General features: G+C 38.9%; 2 protein-coding genes across 2 annotated transcripts; both read left to right on the plus strand.

Moving 5' to 3' along the window:
• The first annotated feature begins 5,932 nt into the window (after nt 1–5,932).
• LOC124292552 lies at nt 5,933–9,121 on the plus strand. The gene is made up of 7 exons (XM_046729686.1): nt 5,933–6,125; nt 6,863–6,947; nt 7,176–7,199; nt 7,548–7,664; nt 8,042–8,158; nt 8,500–8,619; nt 9,034–9,121. Exons 2-7 carry the CDS (start codon nt 6,872–6,874, stop codon nt 9,042–9,044), a joined length of 465 nt encoding a protein of 154 aa, XP_046585642.1. The 5' UTR covers nt 5,933–6,125; nt 6,863–6,871; the 3' UTR covers nt 9,045–9,121.
• Nucleotides 9,122–16,252: 7,131 nt separating this feature from the next.
• Nucleotides 16,253–21,329, plus strand: LOC124292539. The gene is made up of 7 exons (XM_046729660.1): nt 16,253–16,352; nt 16,697–16,781; nt 17,257–17,280; nt 18,072–18,188; nt 19,403–19,519; nt 19,814–19,924; nt 21,248–21,329. Exons 2-7 carry the CDS (start codon nt 16,706–16,708, stop codon nt 21,256–21,258), a joined length of 456 nt encoding a protein of 151 aa, XP_046585616.1. The 5' UTR covers nt 16,253–16,352; nt 16,697–16,705; the 3' UTR covers nt 21,259–21,329.
• The last annotated feature ends 313 nt before the right edge of the window (nt 21,330–21,642 follow it).

The raw sequence follows: 21,642 nt of genomic DNA on the forward strand, positions 1-21,642 counted from the left end.
TAGTCTCTATTCGCCTACATCTCAATTCGCCTACATCCCATTTCGCATACAAAAACAATGTAGGCTAATTGGGATTAGAAAATGCACCTCTACTCTTATAATGAACCTGACTCACTGGTCAGTGCCATACTAATTAGGTAAATCTACCAAATTATCCTTACTCATGTCTACATTACTTTTTAACGACATACAGATATACAGATAACAATCAGAAAGGTATTCTTAGAAAACTCTGTTTATTCTGTAATATAATCATAAATGTTTTTAAGAATCTTCGGTAAAAATACTCCATCTAAATATTTCTATTATCTTTTTACAATCTATTTGCAGATAGATTTGCAATCTATCTATTTATCTATCTATCTATCTATCTATCTATCTATCTATCTATCTATATCTATCTATCTATCTATCTATCTATCTATCTATCTATCTATCTATCTATCTATCTATCTATATATTCATCTGTATATATGAAATATTCGACTGCACACACTATGTGAATATATGTAATTGTAACATATATGTAACTTCATATGCCGCTGTCCGTGTTGAAATAAATTTCAGTCAGTTCAGTTAAAATAAAATGAAAGGGATTAATGAACAATCTTAATTGTAAAAGCAATGATGATATGTAGTTAGTTTCTCACTGTAAAATACTCGGTTGTTATAAGGATATGTAGTTGAGTAAAGAGGATTGGTGCATCCACTAAGAAGTTCAGACTGAGACAACGTGTTCGTGATGAAGTGAGAATGGACATCCGCACAAGTAAACTTCCTTAACACTAAGCATATATGATGTTATATGATGTGAATATCATTGTGATCGGAAAATGGACAAATAACAGAGTAAATAAATAACAGACAAATAACAGCAATGCATTCTTTATCAAATGTCCTTTTTTCCTTCAACTACTTCAACTAGAAGAGTCCACTTTTAGATCACAGGGGTGCCACTCGTTTATCATTGCGTAATCAACAGTCAACAGACCATGAAATGTTGTTTTAAGACTGTAGGCGAATTGGGATGTAGGCGAAATGAGAACATGCCAGGGTAACCGATCTCTCAGGTACAAGGTCGATCTTGATAAACCACTCCGACCACAAGTTGGCTTCATGCAGATTTATGGAATGGACAAGTACGGTTGAGTATAGAGGTGTTTGTTTTTTCAGGATGTGAGTGAGTGAGTGAGTTCAGTTTTACGCCGCACTTTTCAGTGTGTATGTTTACCTGGAAAACTGGTAACAGGATATAAACAGGTTCATATTGGTTCGTCCATACTCATCCGAAACAAATGCAACGAAAAGACAAATTAATAGTATACTGGACACAATCAGTGAAGATGTTACTATCACCACACATGTGGAATTTACAGTCAGTTCAGATCTTTTGTGGTAGTTTAGAAGCCCACCTGCATGTAGATCTGTAAACCTTTGATACTTTAAACCGCAGGTGGCATGTTGATATGATCCCTGACCATCAGATGGGAAAGCCGTACAGGAGGAGCATATCACTATCCCCAAACACATTCAGATGTCACAGTTCAAATTCACGGGCGATCGGTATCGATCGGCGGGACAGACTTACCAGGTGTATCACCTACCCCGAACACTGGATACTGAAAGAACACCATGTACTTGGTGGCTTTACACACACACTCAATATGGACATCTTCATACACACAGATATGTCACATACACAGGCAATGTCCACAGGGCTGTTTTACTGACACTAGATACACAGGGTATGTCCACAGGGCTGTTTTATCGACACTAGATACACAGGATATGTCCACAGGGCTGTTTCACTGACACTAGATACACAGGGTATGTCCACAGGGCTATTTTACTGACACTAGATACACAGGGTATGTCCACAGGGTTGTTTCACGGACACTAGATACACAAGGCATGTCCACAGGGCTGTTTCACTGGCACTAGATACACAGGGTATGTCCACAGGGCTGTTTTACTGACACTAGATACACAGGGTATGTCCACAGGACTGTTTCACTGACACTAGATACACACGATATGTCCACAGGGCTATTTTACTGACACTAGATACACAGGGTATGTCCACAGGGTTGTTTCACTGACACTAGATACACACGATATGTCCACAGGGCTATTTTACTGACACTAGATACACAGGGTATGTCCACAGGGCTGTTTCACTGACACTAGATACACAGGGTATGTCCACAGGGCTGTTTTACTGACACTAGATACACAGGGTATGTCCACAGGACTGTTTCACTGACACTAGATACACACGATATGTCCACAGGGCTATTTTACTGATACTAGATACACAGGGTATGTCCACAGGGCTGTTTCACTGACACTAGATACACACGATATGTCCACAGGGCTATTTTACTGACACTAGATACACAGGGTATGTCCACAGGGCTGTTTTACTGACACTAGATACACAGGGTATGTCCACAGGCCTGTTTTACTGACACTAGATACACAGAACTACCCCTACACATTACACGTGACCTGCTGACTGATGGTTATCATTACACAGTACACTACCTCAGTGACATTATAACATGATTTCATATACCATCACATTACTAACCTCATCAATAATATTAAGCTAAGGTTACATATTAGAAACGTATAATACTTTATGGATAACAACTTCTTTATTTGTTATGATGCGACGTTTCGGTATAGCATCTTATACCGTTGTGAAGCAAGAGTAAAGTAATACAGCACAGAACCGACTTATATACATGTAACAGGGGTTACGTAAGACAATATGGGGGAGTACATAAAAAGGATTAACAACAACAACAATGGAATAGGTAATAATACAATAACAAAGGGAGGAAGCCAATGTTGAGGAGGCGGAACAAGGTATACATAGCAGATGGGATTAATTAGCAACGGTGGCTAGAGTGTTATGTTCTGTTGTTCTTATCAGGTCATTGTAGGTGGATGGAGACGTGGCAATCAAAATACTTTTCTATTATACATCAACTTCTAAAATGCCAATCAAACAGACCAATCAAACAGGTTACACAATCTAAGGTGAAATACCATTAAATATCAATATATATATTTATATATTTATTGCTTAAACACCTGCAGAAATCACTTATATGACATTTTCTAACTAAAACGTAACACGCGCGCGCGCGCACGTACCGCACGCACCAACAGCTATATACCCGACTTGATTGCCCCCCAAGCTTACTTCCCAGATACATACAATAGCCTCTCATGCTGCACACCTCCGACACAGACAATCGCTCACTGCTTACATCACTTCTCCAGCTTGCAAGTACTCACTCCAAACCTATCATACCTCGAACAAAAAATACAGCATACATTATACTAATTGTGATCTTGACAGTCATCTGATCATCACCGTCGGCTACGACGCACATGGTGTCAATGAAACATAGTATGGCCGGCCACAACAGCGATGGAGACGTGGTTGGTTCAGTTTTTGCTTCTCCGTTCTCCGGTGTCTTGTTTACAGATGTCGCGGGGAACGTTGTAATCGAAACTGCATACAGTAAGTAGATAGGTTTGGGGCGTGGGTGTAATGATTGGGGCTGCCATCTCCCATACCGATAGAACACACTTGGTACACGCCCATGGCCATTTAATGGCACAATGTTACACAGATGAAATCATTTGGCCACTCGTACTTCCCTTTATGACACAGACATATGTCAACTTTAACACGACAACGCCCGATCCCTCACATTAACACTAACAAAGGCTTTTTGAGGAACCACAACATCAAGGTACTGTCATGACCCTCAAGGTCTCCAGATCTTAACCCCATCGAACATTTATGAGGTACTCTTGATCAATGTCTGGGCTCACTATACTTCTGAAATGAGTTTGTTTTTATGGTATACGTATGTTTCATCATTTTACGCTAAGCATTCTAAAGCTTGCGCAGCTGCAAAGTATAATCTGAACGAAGCTCAGGACAAGATGAAAGTACATTGTGACAAAAAGTCATTTTCAGGCCTGGTGATAAAGTCTCAGTGTGTTTGCCAATTCTTGGTCAACCATTACATGCTAGGTAACATAAACCATATATTATTGAAAAGGAAGTCATGCAGATACACAACTTTGTCATGTCAATATAATTAGAAAGTATTCTAAAAGAAATAAGATTATGTTGCCACTTTCCCCATGAGTGATACTTGGGAGACATGTGATTCTGTAAAGTTGGGTGGCATTGCTGACTACGTTAGACGTAAACTAAAGAATTCCTAACTTTAGCTAACTTAGATATTTCAGTTAGTACACTTGCCATCTGAGCAAAGGGTTTAAGTGTCAGAATTGATGGAAGGGGTTTTTCCATATGTACCAAGCCAAACATATATACTGCGTCATGCTGTAGATGGAGATGTTTTTGAAACTACACCCCTTACAGATAAATCCAATCAAGCTTAAAACCCCGAAGAAAGACGTTCAATACATAGCTGCCATTGAATTTGCACAGGCACATGCAAAATATTTAAGTCATGTGATTGACCAAGGTTTGGTGTAGTCTAATATTTTAAAACTCCCCTGTCCCCTCACCTTTCTATCTTGTGGTATCCACTATCACCAATTTCTCAGACGAAAAAAGAATTTGCTTGAGGCAGCAAATGTCAGGCTGCTTTTGAGAAGATTACATCCGTTATCTTGAATGCTGCTGTTCTCCATGCGCAAACTTTTGAAAAACCTTTCTAACTTGCAACAGAGGCTTGTGCCATTTGTGCTGGAACTGGCCCATTGCAAGGAGATGCTTCAGGCTTTGATCACCCTGTTTGTTGTTAATCAAGAACATGTAACAAACTTCAGAGAAAGTATTGAAAAAGAAACTCTTGCTCTACTGTTAGCTGTAAGACAAACTTTCTTTCTCAGAAAGGGATATTGTTTTTTCGAAGATGCACCACTAGTCCCAATTCCCGGGCTACGTACAAGCTACAAATCTCTCCTCTGTCAACCAAAAGCTCTACAAAAAACTAAGACGCTTTTTTGTAATTTTGTAATTTGTAATTGTATGACCTGCACAGAATGTGATGTAATATTTGGTAGAACTTGTACTGACCATATCCGCTTCTTATAGTTGTTCTAATGATAAAATATCAATACTGAAATGCCTGAGAGACAATTGTCTATATCTAATTGTGTTTTCACATACGTTGACGTCTCATTCGGAATCCCAAATCCCTTCATATTTCATAGGAATAGGAAAACAAACAGTGGGGTCTTTTTTCAGGTTCATTCTGAAAAAACCCATATATTTCCATAATTTCTATTAGTTTCAATCTTTTATGTTCATCTTTTCCTTTCGGAAAATATCCATACTGATAATTTACAAACTTGGTAACGTTTATGTTTGGTCTCTAGTCAATATATCAATTATTCCACGGTATTTCGCAAATTATCCCATTTTAGGCAACCCTGGGTAAACGTCTCAGTATTTCATAAAAGCGTGTCAGGTAAATATAACATACGTGATTATAACAAACATATGTTGGGTGGTAGTGTTTTTCATAATAATTATGGAGTAATTACTTAACCGAAATTAGCCACAGGGAGAAGTAAAACCTCAATGAAGTCGCGTCCAGCGTTACCCGCCGATGTACTGATCTATGCAAGTGGTAATTACAGTTTCAGGATCTTTTAATCGACAATTTTAATTGTAAACGGTTATTCTTCAACAATCATAATCAGTGTGAATCTGCTGTTTGAACCCACAATCGCGAATTTCTGCCTTGGCTGAGTGGGTGACCTGTGTCCGACTGAACTAACTCCTGTATTAGAGGTTAACGTGTTGCCCTAATGGCGTATACATGGGTTGACAGACTAACCTACTACTCCTTGTTTCACTTGTCGCTTCTCAATCAGCCAATGATAATAACGTGAAATCCAGGTAGGATCTAGAGTTATCCCAGATGTGTGTCGTGCGTGTCTGTTTCAGTAGTGCACACATAGTTTACCACATCTGTCACAGTTTTATGGTCTTCCATGGACCTGAACTATTCATTGTATTGTGTTGTATTATGTCAGGCTATAGTGACATGTATGTGTTACACGTGTAGCCCGGATCATCTTTCGGTGTTCCACAGCGTATTCACAACTGACGTACTTTTGTAAGTATTGTTTACATGTTTTATCATACGTTTTCTGAATATTCCATAGGTGTATAGACCGACGACGGCTGTCATATTTTCCAGAGGTTTAAATGCCCACGTATTGATCAGTCGTAGAGACGTGAACACTTGACAGCACGTCAGTAATGTTTGCAGACATTGCAAACTCAGTCATTCGGAAGAGCTTTCTGTTTACATGTAGGTCAATATCTGAAAGTGACTCACATGACGTGTTTGTCGATAAATAGTGATGCAGGCAAACAGTCGATGTGGTTGTTTTGTTCCCGGCGAATTACTGATAACTACTGAGTAAAATATTCGTCAAACTGAAACATTTACAATGTTCAACAAACGTCTATCGCGCCGAACAGTAGTTTGAGGACAGCGTGAATACAAGACTAGAAGTTGTCACATTCGCATCCATCATTTCCTAAATAAACATCTATATGTACAACAGCCCGCAGAGATAAATGATAAATCTTCATATGGAATACATGCGGAAAGGTACAATCTTTTACCCAAAATGTCAATACAAACTTCCGTTCCATTCCTGAAGCCAAGTGTGTACATTATGACCTGTGCGGGTCACCTTCTTCTTTTCATTGGCAGCACTGACTATTTATACCAGGGTCCCTTTCTTTCATTACATCTCTGTATGAGGTGAGGTTTTTTAGGCAGGTTTACCCTACTTTTCATAAAATACCCATGTTGAAATATGTCTCCTGTATTTTAAACAGACACCATATATGGCTGTGAGCATCCAGGCAGTGTGCGCGCTCGCCTTGTGTCTCGCCTATGTCGGCACCCATGTGATCAAGAGAGGTACATGTCAACAACATCTACTTATTCTTATTTCTTTACCGTCAAATGTTCACACCGCAATATTTGGTTTGAACTATTAAAAACAACATACCAGAGTCATCTATTATCCATCCACCATCCATCTTCACTATCAGTTGTAGTCCATTATCATGGTTGCAGAATACATTGTGCCTAGATGGTCATGTAATATTACAGTGTCAGATGTATTTAACCTTTCTGTTTGCACAGAGACTACATGTGCAGACAATAACTGTAAGTACATGGGGAAGTAAATAACTGTAGATACATTTATAAGAATATATAAGAACGAACTTGGTAACGTTCAGAACTCGGTAAAGTTAAGAACACAGCTAAGAACACAGTTAAGAACCGTAAGTGAACATATGTACTGAACTAGAGCTACAAGTGAACGTAAGCAAATGCCCAAGGCAGTGAGTAACGGTTAGTGATGCTGCCTGCAGTAGTAAATGACATATTGTTAAATGTAACTAATCTAAATGTATTATAGCATTAATAGGTATTTTTCCTCAGTTAGTATTTCGAGGCCGCTGTGGAAGTCTGTTGACAGTTTTGTACATGTTTGACCACTTTACCCTACAGCCTGCCCTAAACCCGGGGGTGGATGTGTTCCTGTCAACCAAACCTACGAACTAAGCCATTGTTCTAAGCTGAAATGCACTTTGGAGTCCAATGTATATTGGCTCCGCGGTAACATGGGTACGTTACATAGAACCGTACAGCTAAATTTAATGTCTTTATCTGTAATTTATCATGTGTCCAGATAAAACCATTATTCCATGATATACAGCTTCCTGCCTCTTTCCGGGGCGGTGGGGTAGCCTAGTGGTTAAAGAGTCCGCCCCTCACGACGAAGCCCGGATTTGATTCCCAACATGGGTACAATGTTTGAAGCCCATTTCTGGTGTCATCCGCCCTGATGTTGCTGGAATATTGCTAAGAAGCGGCGTAAAACCATACTCACTCACTTGCCTCTTTCCAGTAAGTAAACATCTTAGCACCAATACCTGACATGTTGATTCACTCCACTCACTTGGACTACTTCGTTCATAACACAATTTTAATCTCCGTTGAAGGATGTGCCACCTTAGCTGGGAGTTGCGTCAACGTTGGCCAGATATATTCATACAACGCCTGTACAAATGTCACCTGCACGTCCGTTAACTCGTCTCTCATATTCAAGGGCACTTATAGTAAGTTCTACTTCGTATCTGCACGTTATATCTAACTCGTTTGTAGAGATATTGACATTTCCCAATAATTAGATTACTCAAGTTTACTCAATTTACTTTTCTTGTAATAGTCGCAGTGGCTGAGCGGTCTAGGCGGCTGACTTTGTGTGCTGGAGATTAGGTGCCTGACTCTGAGGGTATGGGTTCGAATCCCGGATGGGGCTCAACTCAAAAAAAGTACTAGAATTTGCACTTTACTAAAAAAGTGTAATCCCAAATATAACACATGTTACCTTCACCACTTTCTAAATGGCATTGTGTAATCATAGATTTTCTTGTAATAAAAACGAAACTATTTTCAGGTTGTGCCCATGGTGACCCAATATTTTGCTATGGACAGGGTGCAAATGTAACCATCGACGGCTGTAAACACACATGTGTGTTAAGTGGAAACACCATCGGCTTTATGAAAATCAATTCTAGTAAGTTCATTTCAAAACTTCATTTCTTTCATTTCTCTCTTTCCTACTTAGTCCTTAGTACTAAACATACCACCGACAAAAAATGTCCTCATTTCTTGTTTATCTTGAAAATATTTATTTCGATAAATGTCTGTACTACAAACAGCATGTGTTGTAAATGGAGAACTGCACGTTCATCCTCATGTTCTTGCACGACTTCATGCAAGTGAACTTTCATTGGTTGTCAATTGCAAATGAACTTTAAAAAATGTATAATTAGATACTCGATATCGGTTTCTCTACGTCACTGTCAGTGTTTTGCATTGTGTACTAAATTATGGTTTTCGTCAGATAATTAAACCTGATACGAGTCACAATTTATATGGACATGTTGGAATGATGTCCAACACAGATGAAAATCTTGCTGTGTTCCAGATTGCGGATAAGCTACACTACAGGGGCAGTACCAAACTACCAAAGTCGTTTGTTGGAAGAACAGCAGCAATAAATATATGATTTAGGACACTCATCATATTCTTGCTTGTTCTTTATGACGTATGGTGTAGCTCTAGCGTGGCCTCGCCGAACAGGTGATTATTTACCTACAGAGGACCTGATATTAGTGCATTACTGTACTACAGAGAACCTAATATTAGTACATCGTTGTACTACGAAGGACCTGATATTAGTGCATTACTGTACTACAGAGGTACCGATATTGGTGCATTACTGTACTACAAAGACCCTGATATTAGATCCCTGATATACTCAGGCTTGCCTACAGAGGACCAAACATGAGTGCATTATTGTACTGCGAAGGACCTGATATCAGTGCATTATTATACAACAGATGACCTGATGTCAGTGCATTATTGTACTACAGAGGAAATGATTTTACTGTATTACTGAACTACAGAGGTCCCGATATTAGTGCATTACTGTACTACAAAGGACCTCATATTAGTGCATTACTGTATTACAGAGGACCTCATATTAGTGCATTACTGAACTACTAAGGTCCCGATATTACAGCGTTACTGTACTACAGAGGACATCATATTAGTGTATTACAGAGGTCCCAATATTAGTGCATTACTGTACTACAAGAACTTGATATTAGTGCATTACTGTACTACAGAGGACCTGATATTAGTGCATTTTTGTACAACAAAGGACCTCATATTAGTGCATTACTGTATTACAGAGATAACGATAGTAGTGCATTACTGTACTACAAAGGACCTGACATTAATGCATGACTGTTCTACAAAGGACCTGATATTAGTCCATTCCTGTACCACAGAGGACCTGATATTACTGCATCATTGTACTACAGAGGACCTCATATTACTGCATCATTGTACTACAGAGGACCTCATATTAGTGCATTATTGTACCACAGAGGACCTCATATTAGTGCATTATTGTACTACAGAGGACCTCATATTAGTGCATTACTGTACAACAGAGGACATGATATGCATTGCTATACTACGAAGGGCCTGATATTAATGCATTACTATACTACAGAGGACCTGATATTACTGCATAGCTGTACTACGAAGGACCTGATATTAGTGCATTACTGTACTACAGGGGACCTGATATTAATGCATTACTGTACTACAGAGGACCTGATTTTAGTGCATTATTGTACTATGAAGAACCTGATATTAGTGCATTATCGTACTTCAGAGGACCTGATATTAGTGCATTATTGTACTACAGAGGACCTGATATTAGTGCATTATTGTACTACAGAGGACCTGATATTACTTCATCATTGCACTACAGAGGACCTCATATTAGTGCATTATTGTACTACAGAGGACCTCATATTAGTGCATTATTGTACCACAGAGGACCTCATATTAGTGCATTATTGTACTACAGAGGACCTCATATTAGTGCATTACTGTACAACAGAGGACATGACATGCATTGCTATACTACGAAGGGCCTGATATTAATGCATTACTATACTACAGAGGACCTGATATTACTGCATAGCTGTACTACGAAGGACCTGATATTAGTGCATTACTGTACTACAGGGGACCTGATATTAATGCATTACTATACTACAGAGGACCTGATTTTAGTGCATTATTGTACTATGAAGGACCTGATATTAGTGCATTATCGTACTTCAGAGGACCTAATATTAGTGCATTATTGTACTACAGAGGACCTGATATTAGTGCATTATTGTACATATTCTACAAACAATTTTTCACCAACTAACCCATATGGAAGCACTAGGCAAATAAATAAGTAGGTAAAATACTTTTGGAGCAAGGATACAAATAACACTTTTCTAACAAATCTGACAAAAATGTTGCACAATTCCCATGACACGTTATCTAATTGGATAAATGAAAACATGGAAACTTCACTATCATTTCTCATAGACATGATTCAAAATGCTGCTGATCACACAAAGGCAACATATGGTGGTACACCTGCACTAAAGATGAATACACAATCCTTATGGTGGGACCATGAACTCGAAGTTTTAAAACATCAGAAATACTCAGCTCTTAGAGCCCACAGAGACAAGAACACTGACATCAGTATTTACAAGAAATGCAAATATTTATTCAAAAGTACTTTTGCTAAGAAGAAAGAACAGTATTTGTGTAAGCAAAAAGAAGAATTAGTATCTGCAAGAAATGATCGAAAACTGTTTTGGAAAATAATTAAGCAAAATAGAAAAGCATTTATCCCTAAAACTATAACAGATGACCAGTGGGTTAAACATTTTACAAGACTTCCTTGTCTGGACACTCACAATCCTTTACATGTAGCTAGTCTTAACACACATCACACCTCTGACGACACAGATGATGACTTGACAAATATCTTCAACAATATATTGCTCAAGGGCATATTTCCAAAAAGTTGGGGTAACAGTATTATTTGTCCTTTAAATAAAACTGGAAGCAAACAAGACACAAACAACTATAGCAGTATTTCCCTTATTGACACAGCATGTAAAATATTTACCTCTATATTGAATAAAAGACTACAGAAATGGTGTGAATTAAAACAAATAATAAGTGAATCTCAAGCCGGCTTCAGAGCCAACTACTCAACTACTGATCACATTTTTGCATTACAGGCAATTATTCAAAAATATGCATGTAAGAAAAAAGAAAGGTTTTATAGCCTTTTCATAGATTTTTCAAAGGCCTTTGATAAAATAAGACATGATGTACTTTTAAGATCTCTTCAAGTATTACAACATTATTGTCACGATGTATTCTCAACTTTCATCCTGTGTAAGAACAAACTGTGGGCTGTCATCATGCTCCACCTGTAATGTGGGTATCCGTCAGTGGTGCATATTAAGTCCACAAATGTTTATTATTTTTATAAATGAACTGTACAAGAAAATGTTAAATGATGGTGGTAAAGGTGTTTTTATTACACAAGCCATGGACAACCTATGTGCACTTATGTTTGCTGATGATATCTCAGCACTTGCTGACACATGTCACCTTTTACTAAAGAAGATTAATGTCTTAGAAACTGTGTGCAATGACACTGGAATGCAAGTCAATCTTAAGAAGACTAAAGTAATGGTATTTAGGAATGGTGGTCCTCTACGATCATATAAGAAAATGGCCAACAGATTGAATCTGTCTCTTGTTATAGATATCTGGGTATTGTCTTCACACCCAAGCTTGTGTGGAGCAAAGCACAACTATGTTTATCATCTCAGGCTAACAAAGCAATTTTATCATTATTCAGTTTTCAAAGAAAAATTGGTAACATAGATGGCTGTGATTTATTTAGAATATTTGACTCAGTGATTGCACCTATACTCTGCTATGGCGCAGAAATATGGGGCACTGAATATTGTAAAGTTACTGAGGCCGTACAACTTAAGTTCTGTAAACAGTATTTAAGAGTAAACAAATCTACGTTTAATGGTATGGTGTTAGGCGAGTGTGACAGACTCCCTCTCTAATGTGTTTATCTCTTGCGTGTTATTGAATACTGGTGTCGTCTCGTACAATTACCTGAAAATAGGTTGCCTTGTCAATGTTATATTATGTTAAGATCTTTACATGAAGCTGGACGCACCACATGGGTTTCAAAGGTTAAACAATTATTACTCAGGTATGGCTTTGGTTATGCTTGGTTTTATCAAGAAATTGGAAATGTTGGTATGTTCATTTCTCTTTTTAAACAAAGACTAAAGGATAATCTACAACAGTCATGGTATTCATCAATACAGGATTCTTCAAAATGCTTATATTAAAAGCCATATAAATCTTTGTTGAATGTTGAAAGATATTTCTGTTCTGATATTTCAGTGTATCTGAAGATGTCTTTATCAAGATTTAGATGTAGCCAATTTAAGATAGCAGTAGAAACTGGAAGATATGGCAATATTGAACTAAGAGAAAGACTTTGTATGTACTGCAAATCAAAAGGTCTGGATCATATTGAAAATGAATGGCATGTCATATTTGTGTATGGTTGTTATAAAGATTTAAGAGTCAAATACATTGCTAAATATATACAAGAACCCTACACTGTACACACTATGATAAATCTGTTTCAAAATGAAAGTTATGATCTTATGTACAACATCGGCTTGTTTTTGTACCATGTTAACAATATTGTAAATTCTAGAAACAAATGAGTGCTACGTATACCTTCTTAAAACATGCGCACGTGAAAGATATAAAAAAAACTATTATCTGTATGTATTATGGGCCAGTGGCCTCCTTACTGAATAAACTGTCTGTCTGTCTGTCTATTGTACTACAGATGACCTAATATTACTGTATTACAGAGGACCTGATGTTAGTGCATTACTGTACTACAAAGAACCTGATATTAGTGCATTCTTGTACTACAGAGGACCTGATATTAGTGTATTACTGTATCAAAGAGGACCTGATATTAGTGCATTACTGTACTACGAAGGACCTGATATCAGTGCATTACTGTACCATGAATGTGCCGATATTAGTGCATTACTGCACTACAGAGGATCTGATATTAGTGCATTTCTGCACCACAGAGGACCCGATGTTAGTGCATTACTGTACTACAGAAGACCTGATATTAGTGCATTACTGTACCATGAATGTCCCGATATTAGTGCATTACTGCACTACAGAGGATCTGATATTAGTGCATTTCTGCACCACAGAGGACCTGATGTTAGTGCAATGCTGTACCGCAGAGAACCTGATATTAGTGCATTACTGTACTACAAAGGACGTGATATTAGTGCATAATGGTATAACTGTATTGTAGTGTATATTATAGAAGTACATCGCTGTTCTTTAGGTTGGTCTCATGTTCCTGCAATATTATGGAACACCCGATCTTACAGCATATTATTAAACTATAGGGTGCCTCATATTAGCTTTGTACTATACTGTACCATAGAGCATCTGATAACATAATGCATATTTGCTTCACTGTGACATAGTGTATGACATTTCTGCCTAACTGTGACATAGTGTGAGATATATGTGTCTCACTGTTACATAGTGAAGGATATTTGTGTCTCACAGTGTCATAGTGTGTGGTATTTGTGTCTCACTCTGACATAGTGTGTGCTATTTGTGTCTCACTGTGTCATAGTGTGTGATATGTGTGTCTCACTGTGACATAGTGTGTGATATGTGTGTCTCATTGTGTCACAGTGCGTGATATTTGTGTCTCATTGTGTCATAGTATGTAATATTTGTGTCTCACTGTGACATGGTTATGATATGTGTGTCTCACAGTGACAAAGTGTATGATATTTGTGTACACAAATGATTCTGATCACAAAGTCGGGTACCTAGGTCTCTCGTTTGCACCACAGGCCCTCGTGGTAGTTTGACATTTAGACATGAAAATCCTGAACTACAAACGAGGCCAAAGTGGCCACGAAATGAATATCAGTACTACAACTATCCAGGGTGTATTAAAAAGAGATTCATAGTAAAACAGTGAGCATATCACGAGCATCGACCAAAGCCGTCGTTCAGATTCGATGATTGCAGGCCATACACTGCACTAAACAAACCACCTTACCACACGGATGTGTTGCTGGACGCCTATACATACGTGGGTGAAACTATGAAACACAGTTTATGAGAAATTGGCCCATACATGGATGAAAATATAATACATGAACCACAAACCCACAGATGTATAAAAATTACCCCATCACTTTCGACGAGGTTCTTCTATCCATGTCTTTCCGAAATAAGTTCCATCCAATTGTGCTATTTCGCTTAAACCCCACCTTGCAACTTTCGCCGAGTGGCCATTTGTGATGCATGCAGACAGTACAGTTGAAATGTACACATGGAAAAAAGTATCGCAACATCAATATGTTTCATGGTACCAGTATGTTACCATTACCCATAGTAAAGGAACTTACCCAAATCTCAATTTAACGCATCATGTGGATGGATTTATTCTTAATGGGTGATCAAATGTCAAATCTAAACACAGAAAGAAAACAATATGTAATATTTCCAGGAAACCAAACTTGCAAAAATTGACTTATTTTGTAGTGCTGATAACTATGGTCGTATGACGCAAACAAGTGCTGCCATTTTCAAGATTCTGGCACACAATACTCATGAAATCACAGAAGGATCAATAACTTAGCACAATGTGAATATCTGGCTTAATACGAACTACAATAACATCCCCAACTCTCCTCATTGGGTCTCTTTGAATAAAACATTACTATCGGCACATGCACCAGGTGGCCTAGCATTGTCGTCCATGAAGACTGGCTTACGTTTAGAACTTTAGAGGATGGTCATCGAAATGTGGTACAACAACCCTGTCTATGATGTCAGTGATTTTCTGCTGTCCATTGAGACTTGGTCTGATCGTCACAGGGTCGGGTGTACAGTCATCTGAGAGCCATTCCCACACCATCAATGAATCTCCGGAAAACGGTACATGCTAGAAAGATATTCCCTTGCGCATGTGTATCATATCCCTATGACCTTAAATTCAGGTGACGTCGAGCTTGATTCCAACATCGTCTGGGTTTGATACACCACTTTTAAGCCATTTCGAAACCGTTCTGTTGCAAAAACGACGATGTTTTTTTACAAGCCACTTAACATGAAGAGATGAAGTCTCATTTGCTGTATCCTCCCGAGGATGTGCCATGTGTGGTCTACCTGAACGCTGACGGTCCTTATCGTCAATAGTTTGCTGATGTTGTCTGGCCAATGACAACCAACATCTCTGGCAGTGGCCATCAGTGATATGACAGCATTCCGCATACAATACTTTGCATCTTTGGCAGTTGACAGTTGAGAAGGTCCCATATATGCTTACCAACAACGAAAGCGAATTGATTTTCCCAAATCAGTGAAAACAATTTACTTGAACTTCATATTTGCTTATTGACGGGTACACGTGCATATGGTTAAAACAAGGGTCAAAATAACAATGCAAACAAACATAACTATAATAGGAATATAAATGATTTTACGGGGATTAAAATCAAAGTTTTTGCGATCATATGTTTCCACGTGTATAGTAGCGAAATCTGTAATCACGGTTACATACATGTACATGAACTGTTGAGCACTGATAGCACAACATGTGTTACCAGTTGATTGCATTTTGGGTTCGGACACATGTATGTTTCGGTAATATGAATTTGTGAAATTCGAGAACGTCTCGCCTGCTGTCAGTGTCCTGGTATATATTGCCGTGCACCACCTCCTTGTCATTCCGCTCAGATCCAGCACAGACACACTCACGTAAGTATTGGACTCCCTTGTGTAAGCTGTCGAAACATTATGTCAAAGAGCGGGAATTCTTCCACTGCTTTCAAGTTGAAGAATACACATGGAAATGGAATAGAAATCCATCTTAGATTCGTTGTTCAAGTCAGCATTCGCTGCAAATTACGTGGTAAAAGGTTTGTAAAGATTCAGCATTTCATGTTAAAGCTGAGGGTTAATTGTAGTAAGTGGATGATCATTGCTTTATGCAGCAAGTTTGGAATTAATTATGTGGCCATGGATAAACAGAAAACGGAATGAATCAGCTTGTTACCCCTAGGTACAACAGCTAATTACTGTGTTTTTTGTATCTGACACAGAACGTCGTCATGGGTTTGGTATTTTATTCAGTCGGCGTCCTCGTCATGTACGTAACATGTATATCTACTCAAGCGGTTCAGAAAGGTGCGTATCTATATTTCCTTCCACGTTCACTTCCCAATAATGATTAACATAGAACAACTGTAACAGCACATAGTTACTACTTAGGGAAACATCGGGACGGTTTGAAGTCTTTCCCAGTTCATTGCTAACAGACCCAATTTCAATTTGACAACAACTGCCTAACATTCTTGCTATAAAGATACAGTAAGTACCGCACATATTGTTCAATGTAAGCCTCACAGATACTGGCCTAGTTTAGATAATCTTGTTTGGATACTGGGCATATTTACAGTGTTACAAGGTTACCATCATGCCATTAGCAGTGCTCCCTCCCCGAAATTCCTTGGACGTCGTGGACAGTGTACTGCTTTGAAAATCTGCCAAGACTCTCCAAATTTCCCTAACATGATCTTTTCTGTAACGATAGTAAGCTATACCTGTGTGTTGATCATCACACTTCAACAAACTTAACTCTGTAATCTTTTTTATTTTACAGCAGAGGACTGTGCAGCAAGTAGTTGTGAGTACAGAACTAGTGTAGCACTTGATGCTATACAACTGAAAGTTTAATGTAACTTCAATGGCTAACTTCTATTTCTAGAACCATGTGATCATACTAATCGCACTTTCACCAAGATATAAAACGATATCCAGCTTCAAACAGATGAAATAAGGTTGCAAAACGATGGTTTTACTTTCCTAAACTATTAGCTCACTCAGCTGAAGACCAAGTACCCGAGGATGAAGGATGTTTCGTTTGCACGTCTCTATTGAGTAACACTTTGTTGTACAGATATAAGCTATCAGAAACAGAGCATACAATCTAGGAATTTTTCTATATATTTTTTTTTTAAAGTACAAACTTGCTAAGACACAAAATTATATAATGCCAACATCATCACTCAAGCAGTTACCCTGCATGATTCAAACAGAATGACATTTAATGATTTGTTTAGATAAATCTGGAAACTTAATGGATACCATCGGCAAATTATAAATATAAAATCTACTACCAAGAAATGTTACCGGTGGACTTTCTTGCTGTATAGAGCTCGAGAAGCAAATATATATATATTTAATTTACAACAACAGCTAAAGTCCGAAATGACTATTAGGAGGATCATACAGACGTTTTTGTGAACATGCCCTGTATTCTAGAATGCTCTAACATTTGTTGTACACAAACATTGCTAATGTGTGTCTATTTATAACATAATTATGGGAACATCGTTCCTTTATACCTAAAGCTGCATCGATGATTGATCTCTATGTGCCATGACTAATGCGAGTATTTGTCCATTTACCCTGCAGCTTGTCCTGCACCGGGTGGAGGCTGTGTTGCCCTTGGTGACCCCTTCATCCTGAACACCTGCACAACCCTCACCTGCACGGTGGAGAACAACATCTATGGACTTCGCGGGACAATGAGTAAGTTTATCAAGTAGTTTATGCTTACGCCTGAATATTTGAGTCCTGTCTGCTCCTCTGTTTTGTAGTTTTGTAATACGCAAATGTGTGTGCAATTCGTTTCTCTGTTTTAAATTACGTGTGACTGGAAGTGGTCCTGTTTGTTTCGCTGGGTTATAGACGTCTGACAGGAAGTGGCCCTGATTGTCTCTCTGGGTTATAGGACGCCTGACTGGAAGTGGTACTGATTGTATCTCTGGGTTATAGTACGTCTGACTGGAAGTGGTTCTGCTTGTTTCTGTAGGTCATAGGACGCCTGACTGGAAGAGGTCCTGGCTGTCTCTCTGGGTTGTAGGAGGCCTGACTGGAAGTGGTCCTGACTGTCTCTCTGGGTTATAGGACACCTGACTGAAAGTGGTCCTGACTGACTCTCTGGGTTATAGGACACCTGACTGAAAGTGGTCCTGACTGTCTCTCTGGGTTATAGGAGGCCTGACTGGAAGTGGTCCTGACTGTCTCTCTGGGTTATAGGACGCCTGACTGAAAGTGGTCCTGACTGTCTCTCTGGGTTATAGGAGGCCTGACTGGAAGTGGTCCTGACTGTCTCTCTGGGTTATAGGACACCTGACTGAAAGAGGTCCTGGCTGTCTCTCTGGGTTATAGGAGGCCTGACTGGAAGTGGTCCTGACTGTCTCTCTGGGTTGTAGGAGGCCTGACTGGAAGTGGTCCTGACTGTCTCTCTGGGTTATAGGACACCTGACTGAAAGAGGTCCTGACTGTCTCTCTGGGTTATAGGAGGCCTGACTGGAAGTGGTCCTGACTGTCTCTCTGGGTTATAGGACACCTGACTGAAAGAGGTCCTGGCTGTCTCTCTGGGTTATAGGAGGCCTGACTGGGAGTGGTCCTGACTGTCTCTCTGGGTTATAGGAGGCCTGACTGGAAGAGGTCCTGGCTGTCTCTCTGGGTTATAGGAGGCCTGACTGGAAGTGGTCCTGACTGTCTCTCTGGGTTATAGGACACCTGACTGAAAGTGGTCCTGACTGACTCTCTGGGTTATAGGACACCTGACTGAAAGTGGTCCTGACTGTCTCTCTGGGTTATAGGACGCCTGACTGGAAGTGGTCCTGACTGTCTCTCTGGGTTATAGGACACCTGACTGAAAGAGGTCCTGGCTGTCTCTCTGGGTTATAGGAGGCCTGACTGGAAGTGGTTCTATCTGTCTCTCTCTGTTGTAGGATGCGTGACAGGAGCTGGAGACTGTAAAGATGTTGGCGAAACATACGAATTCAATGCATGTACAACTCTGACCTGCACTTTAACAGACAACTACCTCAGGTTTACAGGTGACTACAGTAAGTATCACATCACATTTTGCGTCGACTGAATGATGTAACTCCTGGATATCTGGATAACTCGTTTCGTACCATTGCAAATCTGTAACTTGATATTATAAAAATAATATATCAAAGATTGTATTTTAATTGAATGTCGTCAAGGAGAACAGTGCCGTCTGTGTGTTTGATATCGCCTTGTTGATAATGCCTGGTTGTTACCAACCTGCATATATATGTTTAAAGGTTCTGTACGTGGTCGTTCCTAGATTCCAACCGAACATGCATGGTAATAACATTATCACAAATTTACAGAATGTGCACACGGAGTCGACTGCTACGAGGGGGGCTCAAAGAAGAAGTTTGGGAATTGTCAGTATTCATGTTCTGTCAAAGACATGGTCGGCTTCGTCAAGGAGGACGCAGGTACGTTACCACTTACTTCTGTACGAACCGATACAAACACCGACAGCGTAAACAATGAATGACATATCGGCCATTTCAAAGTCTACCCTCACTTTATAACACAGGAATCAGATATTTCAGCTGTATATACCCTTCCTGCAATCTACACTAAATGTATACAATCTAAACCAAGTATTTCCAGTGCAGATATTCCAGTTTATGCTGTTTACCAATAACTAACAAAAAAATCGTTCTCCGAAAAACCTTATGAACATGCTTAAATGTCCATAATTAGAAAGTGGGTCGAGCCATTCTTGGGGATCAAAACTTTTTATCATTTCCGCACGATGGAATCCTATAGAAATTTCCGAATGGATGTATGACAGAATGACTATGTATTCTGCCTGCAATGTGTTCGATATTAGGAACACAGTAATAATTAACGAATCTTGCCTATAATGTAAAGGCAGGGCCAACCACCGTATACGGGGCAGATACGTAAACTTGTATTGAAATTTAGTACAAATACTTCATTAAACCCACGCACAATATAGTGGCAGTTGGTCGATTTGGGTGAATTATGAGTTTTTGGTTTCAATATTTGTTCTATGCTCCAAAGATGGCATGGCCAATCACCCTACACCACACGGGTCAGACACGTATACTTGTATTGAAATTTAATACAAATACTTCATTAAACCCACGCAAAATATAGTGGCAGTTGCTCGATGTTTGGTTGATAGTCGTATGGGTGAATTAAGAGTTTTTGGTGTTGTTCCATGCTCCAAGAATGATTTTGTATATTCTGTTTCGATTCGAAAGCTGCTAGTATTTGAAGGTATCATTTACACATCATATCAGAAACCACATGATAATACATGTATCTTATATAAGTACATATTTAGAAATACATGGTATTATCGGGAAGAAGATCACTATTTGTTTTGGTTATTAAAAACCCAAGTTGTCTCCGAATGGAGATGCAGCATCATCGCAGTTATTTTACGCACATTGCATATTTCAATGCATATTTAATTAGATGCTGTTACTTTTTCATGGCTGATTCAATCAAATAAAGTAATTGGCTCTAACGATGACGTCACTTTGAAGCTGCAAAACCGCAGTTGTCTTTCAGATAACCAACATGAACGAGAGTCCGTTACGATTTTCAAATATTTGATTTGCCCGTTTACAAGGATCGTTCAGAGTCTTCAAACTGATCCCAAATAATGAGATGACCATGTCTCTGTACTGACGTACATTCTCTCACTGCCTGTCAACTACATGTATGTGTATCTGACTTTTTGTCGATGTTTTTACTATTTTGTGCTGTTATCTTTTCAGATTGCGTATAATCAACTTGAGACCAGTCTGCTTCAAGTTACATTATATTTGACTGAAATAAACGATCACATGTTTCTGTTAATCATTTTCTTGGGTGTTTTGTTTCTGTTAACCTGTTCTCTGTTCAGTAGTTCTCTTCGACCGAAGTACATACACGTTTGTATTCTCGCACCACACAACAAAACCCAGACATATTCTACGACTGCTTGCTACAAAACTGAGAGTTTCCCTTCACCATATTTTAATATCCCCAGCTAAATTCCTGTACATAAACACGTCGTGGACGCCCATGGTTCTGTTCCCACTGACTATCATTCAAACCACAATCTTGGTCTGTAAACCAACGTTTAAACACGTGTTCATGTGGCATGTTTGAAGGCACGTTATGAAATGAT

The sequence above is a fragment of the Haliotis rubra genome, unplaced genomic scaffold (assembly GCF_003918875.1).
Source record: "Haliotis rubra isolate DU_JTF1 unplaced genomic scaffold, ASM391887v1 Scf52, whole genome shotgun sequence".
Classification (NCBI taxonomy): domain Eukaryota; kingdom Metazoa; phylum Mollusca; class Gastropoda; order Lepetellida; family Haliotidae; genus Haliotis; species Haliotis rubra.

What these genes read in the sequence shown, in the direction of transcription:
- LOC124292552 (XM_046729686.1), top strand. Translation starts at nt 6,872, where the DNA reads ATGGCTGTGAGCATCCAGGCAGTGTGCGCGCTCGCCTTGTGTCTCGCC. An exon ending in CACCCATGTGATCAAGAGAG is followed by an intron (nt 6,948 to 7,175) that starts GTACATGTCAAC and finishes CTGTTTGCACAG; the next exon opens with AGACTACATGTGCAGACAAT. An exon ending in TTGGCTCCGCGGTAACATGG is followed by an intron (nt 7,665 to 8,041) that starts GTACGTTACATA and finishes TCTCCGTTGAAG; the next exon opens with GATGTGCCACCTTAGCTGGG.
- LOC124292539 (XM_046729660.1), top strand. Translation starts at nt 16,706, where the DNA reads ATGGGTTTGGTATTTTATTCAGTCGGCGTCCTCGTCATGTACGTAACA. An exon ending in TACTCAAGCGGTTCAGAAAG is followed by an intron (nt 16,782 to 17,256) that starts GTGCGTATCTAT and finishes TTTATTTTACAG; the next exon opens with CAGAGGACTGTGCAGCAAGT. An exon ending in GGACTGTGCAGCAAGTAGTT is followed by an intron (nt 17,281 to 18,071) that starts GTGAGTACAGAA and finishes TTTACCCTGCAG; the next exon opens with CTTGTCCTGCACCGGGTGGA.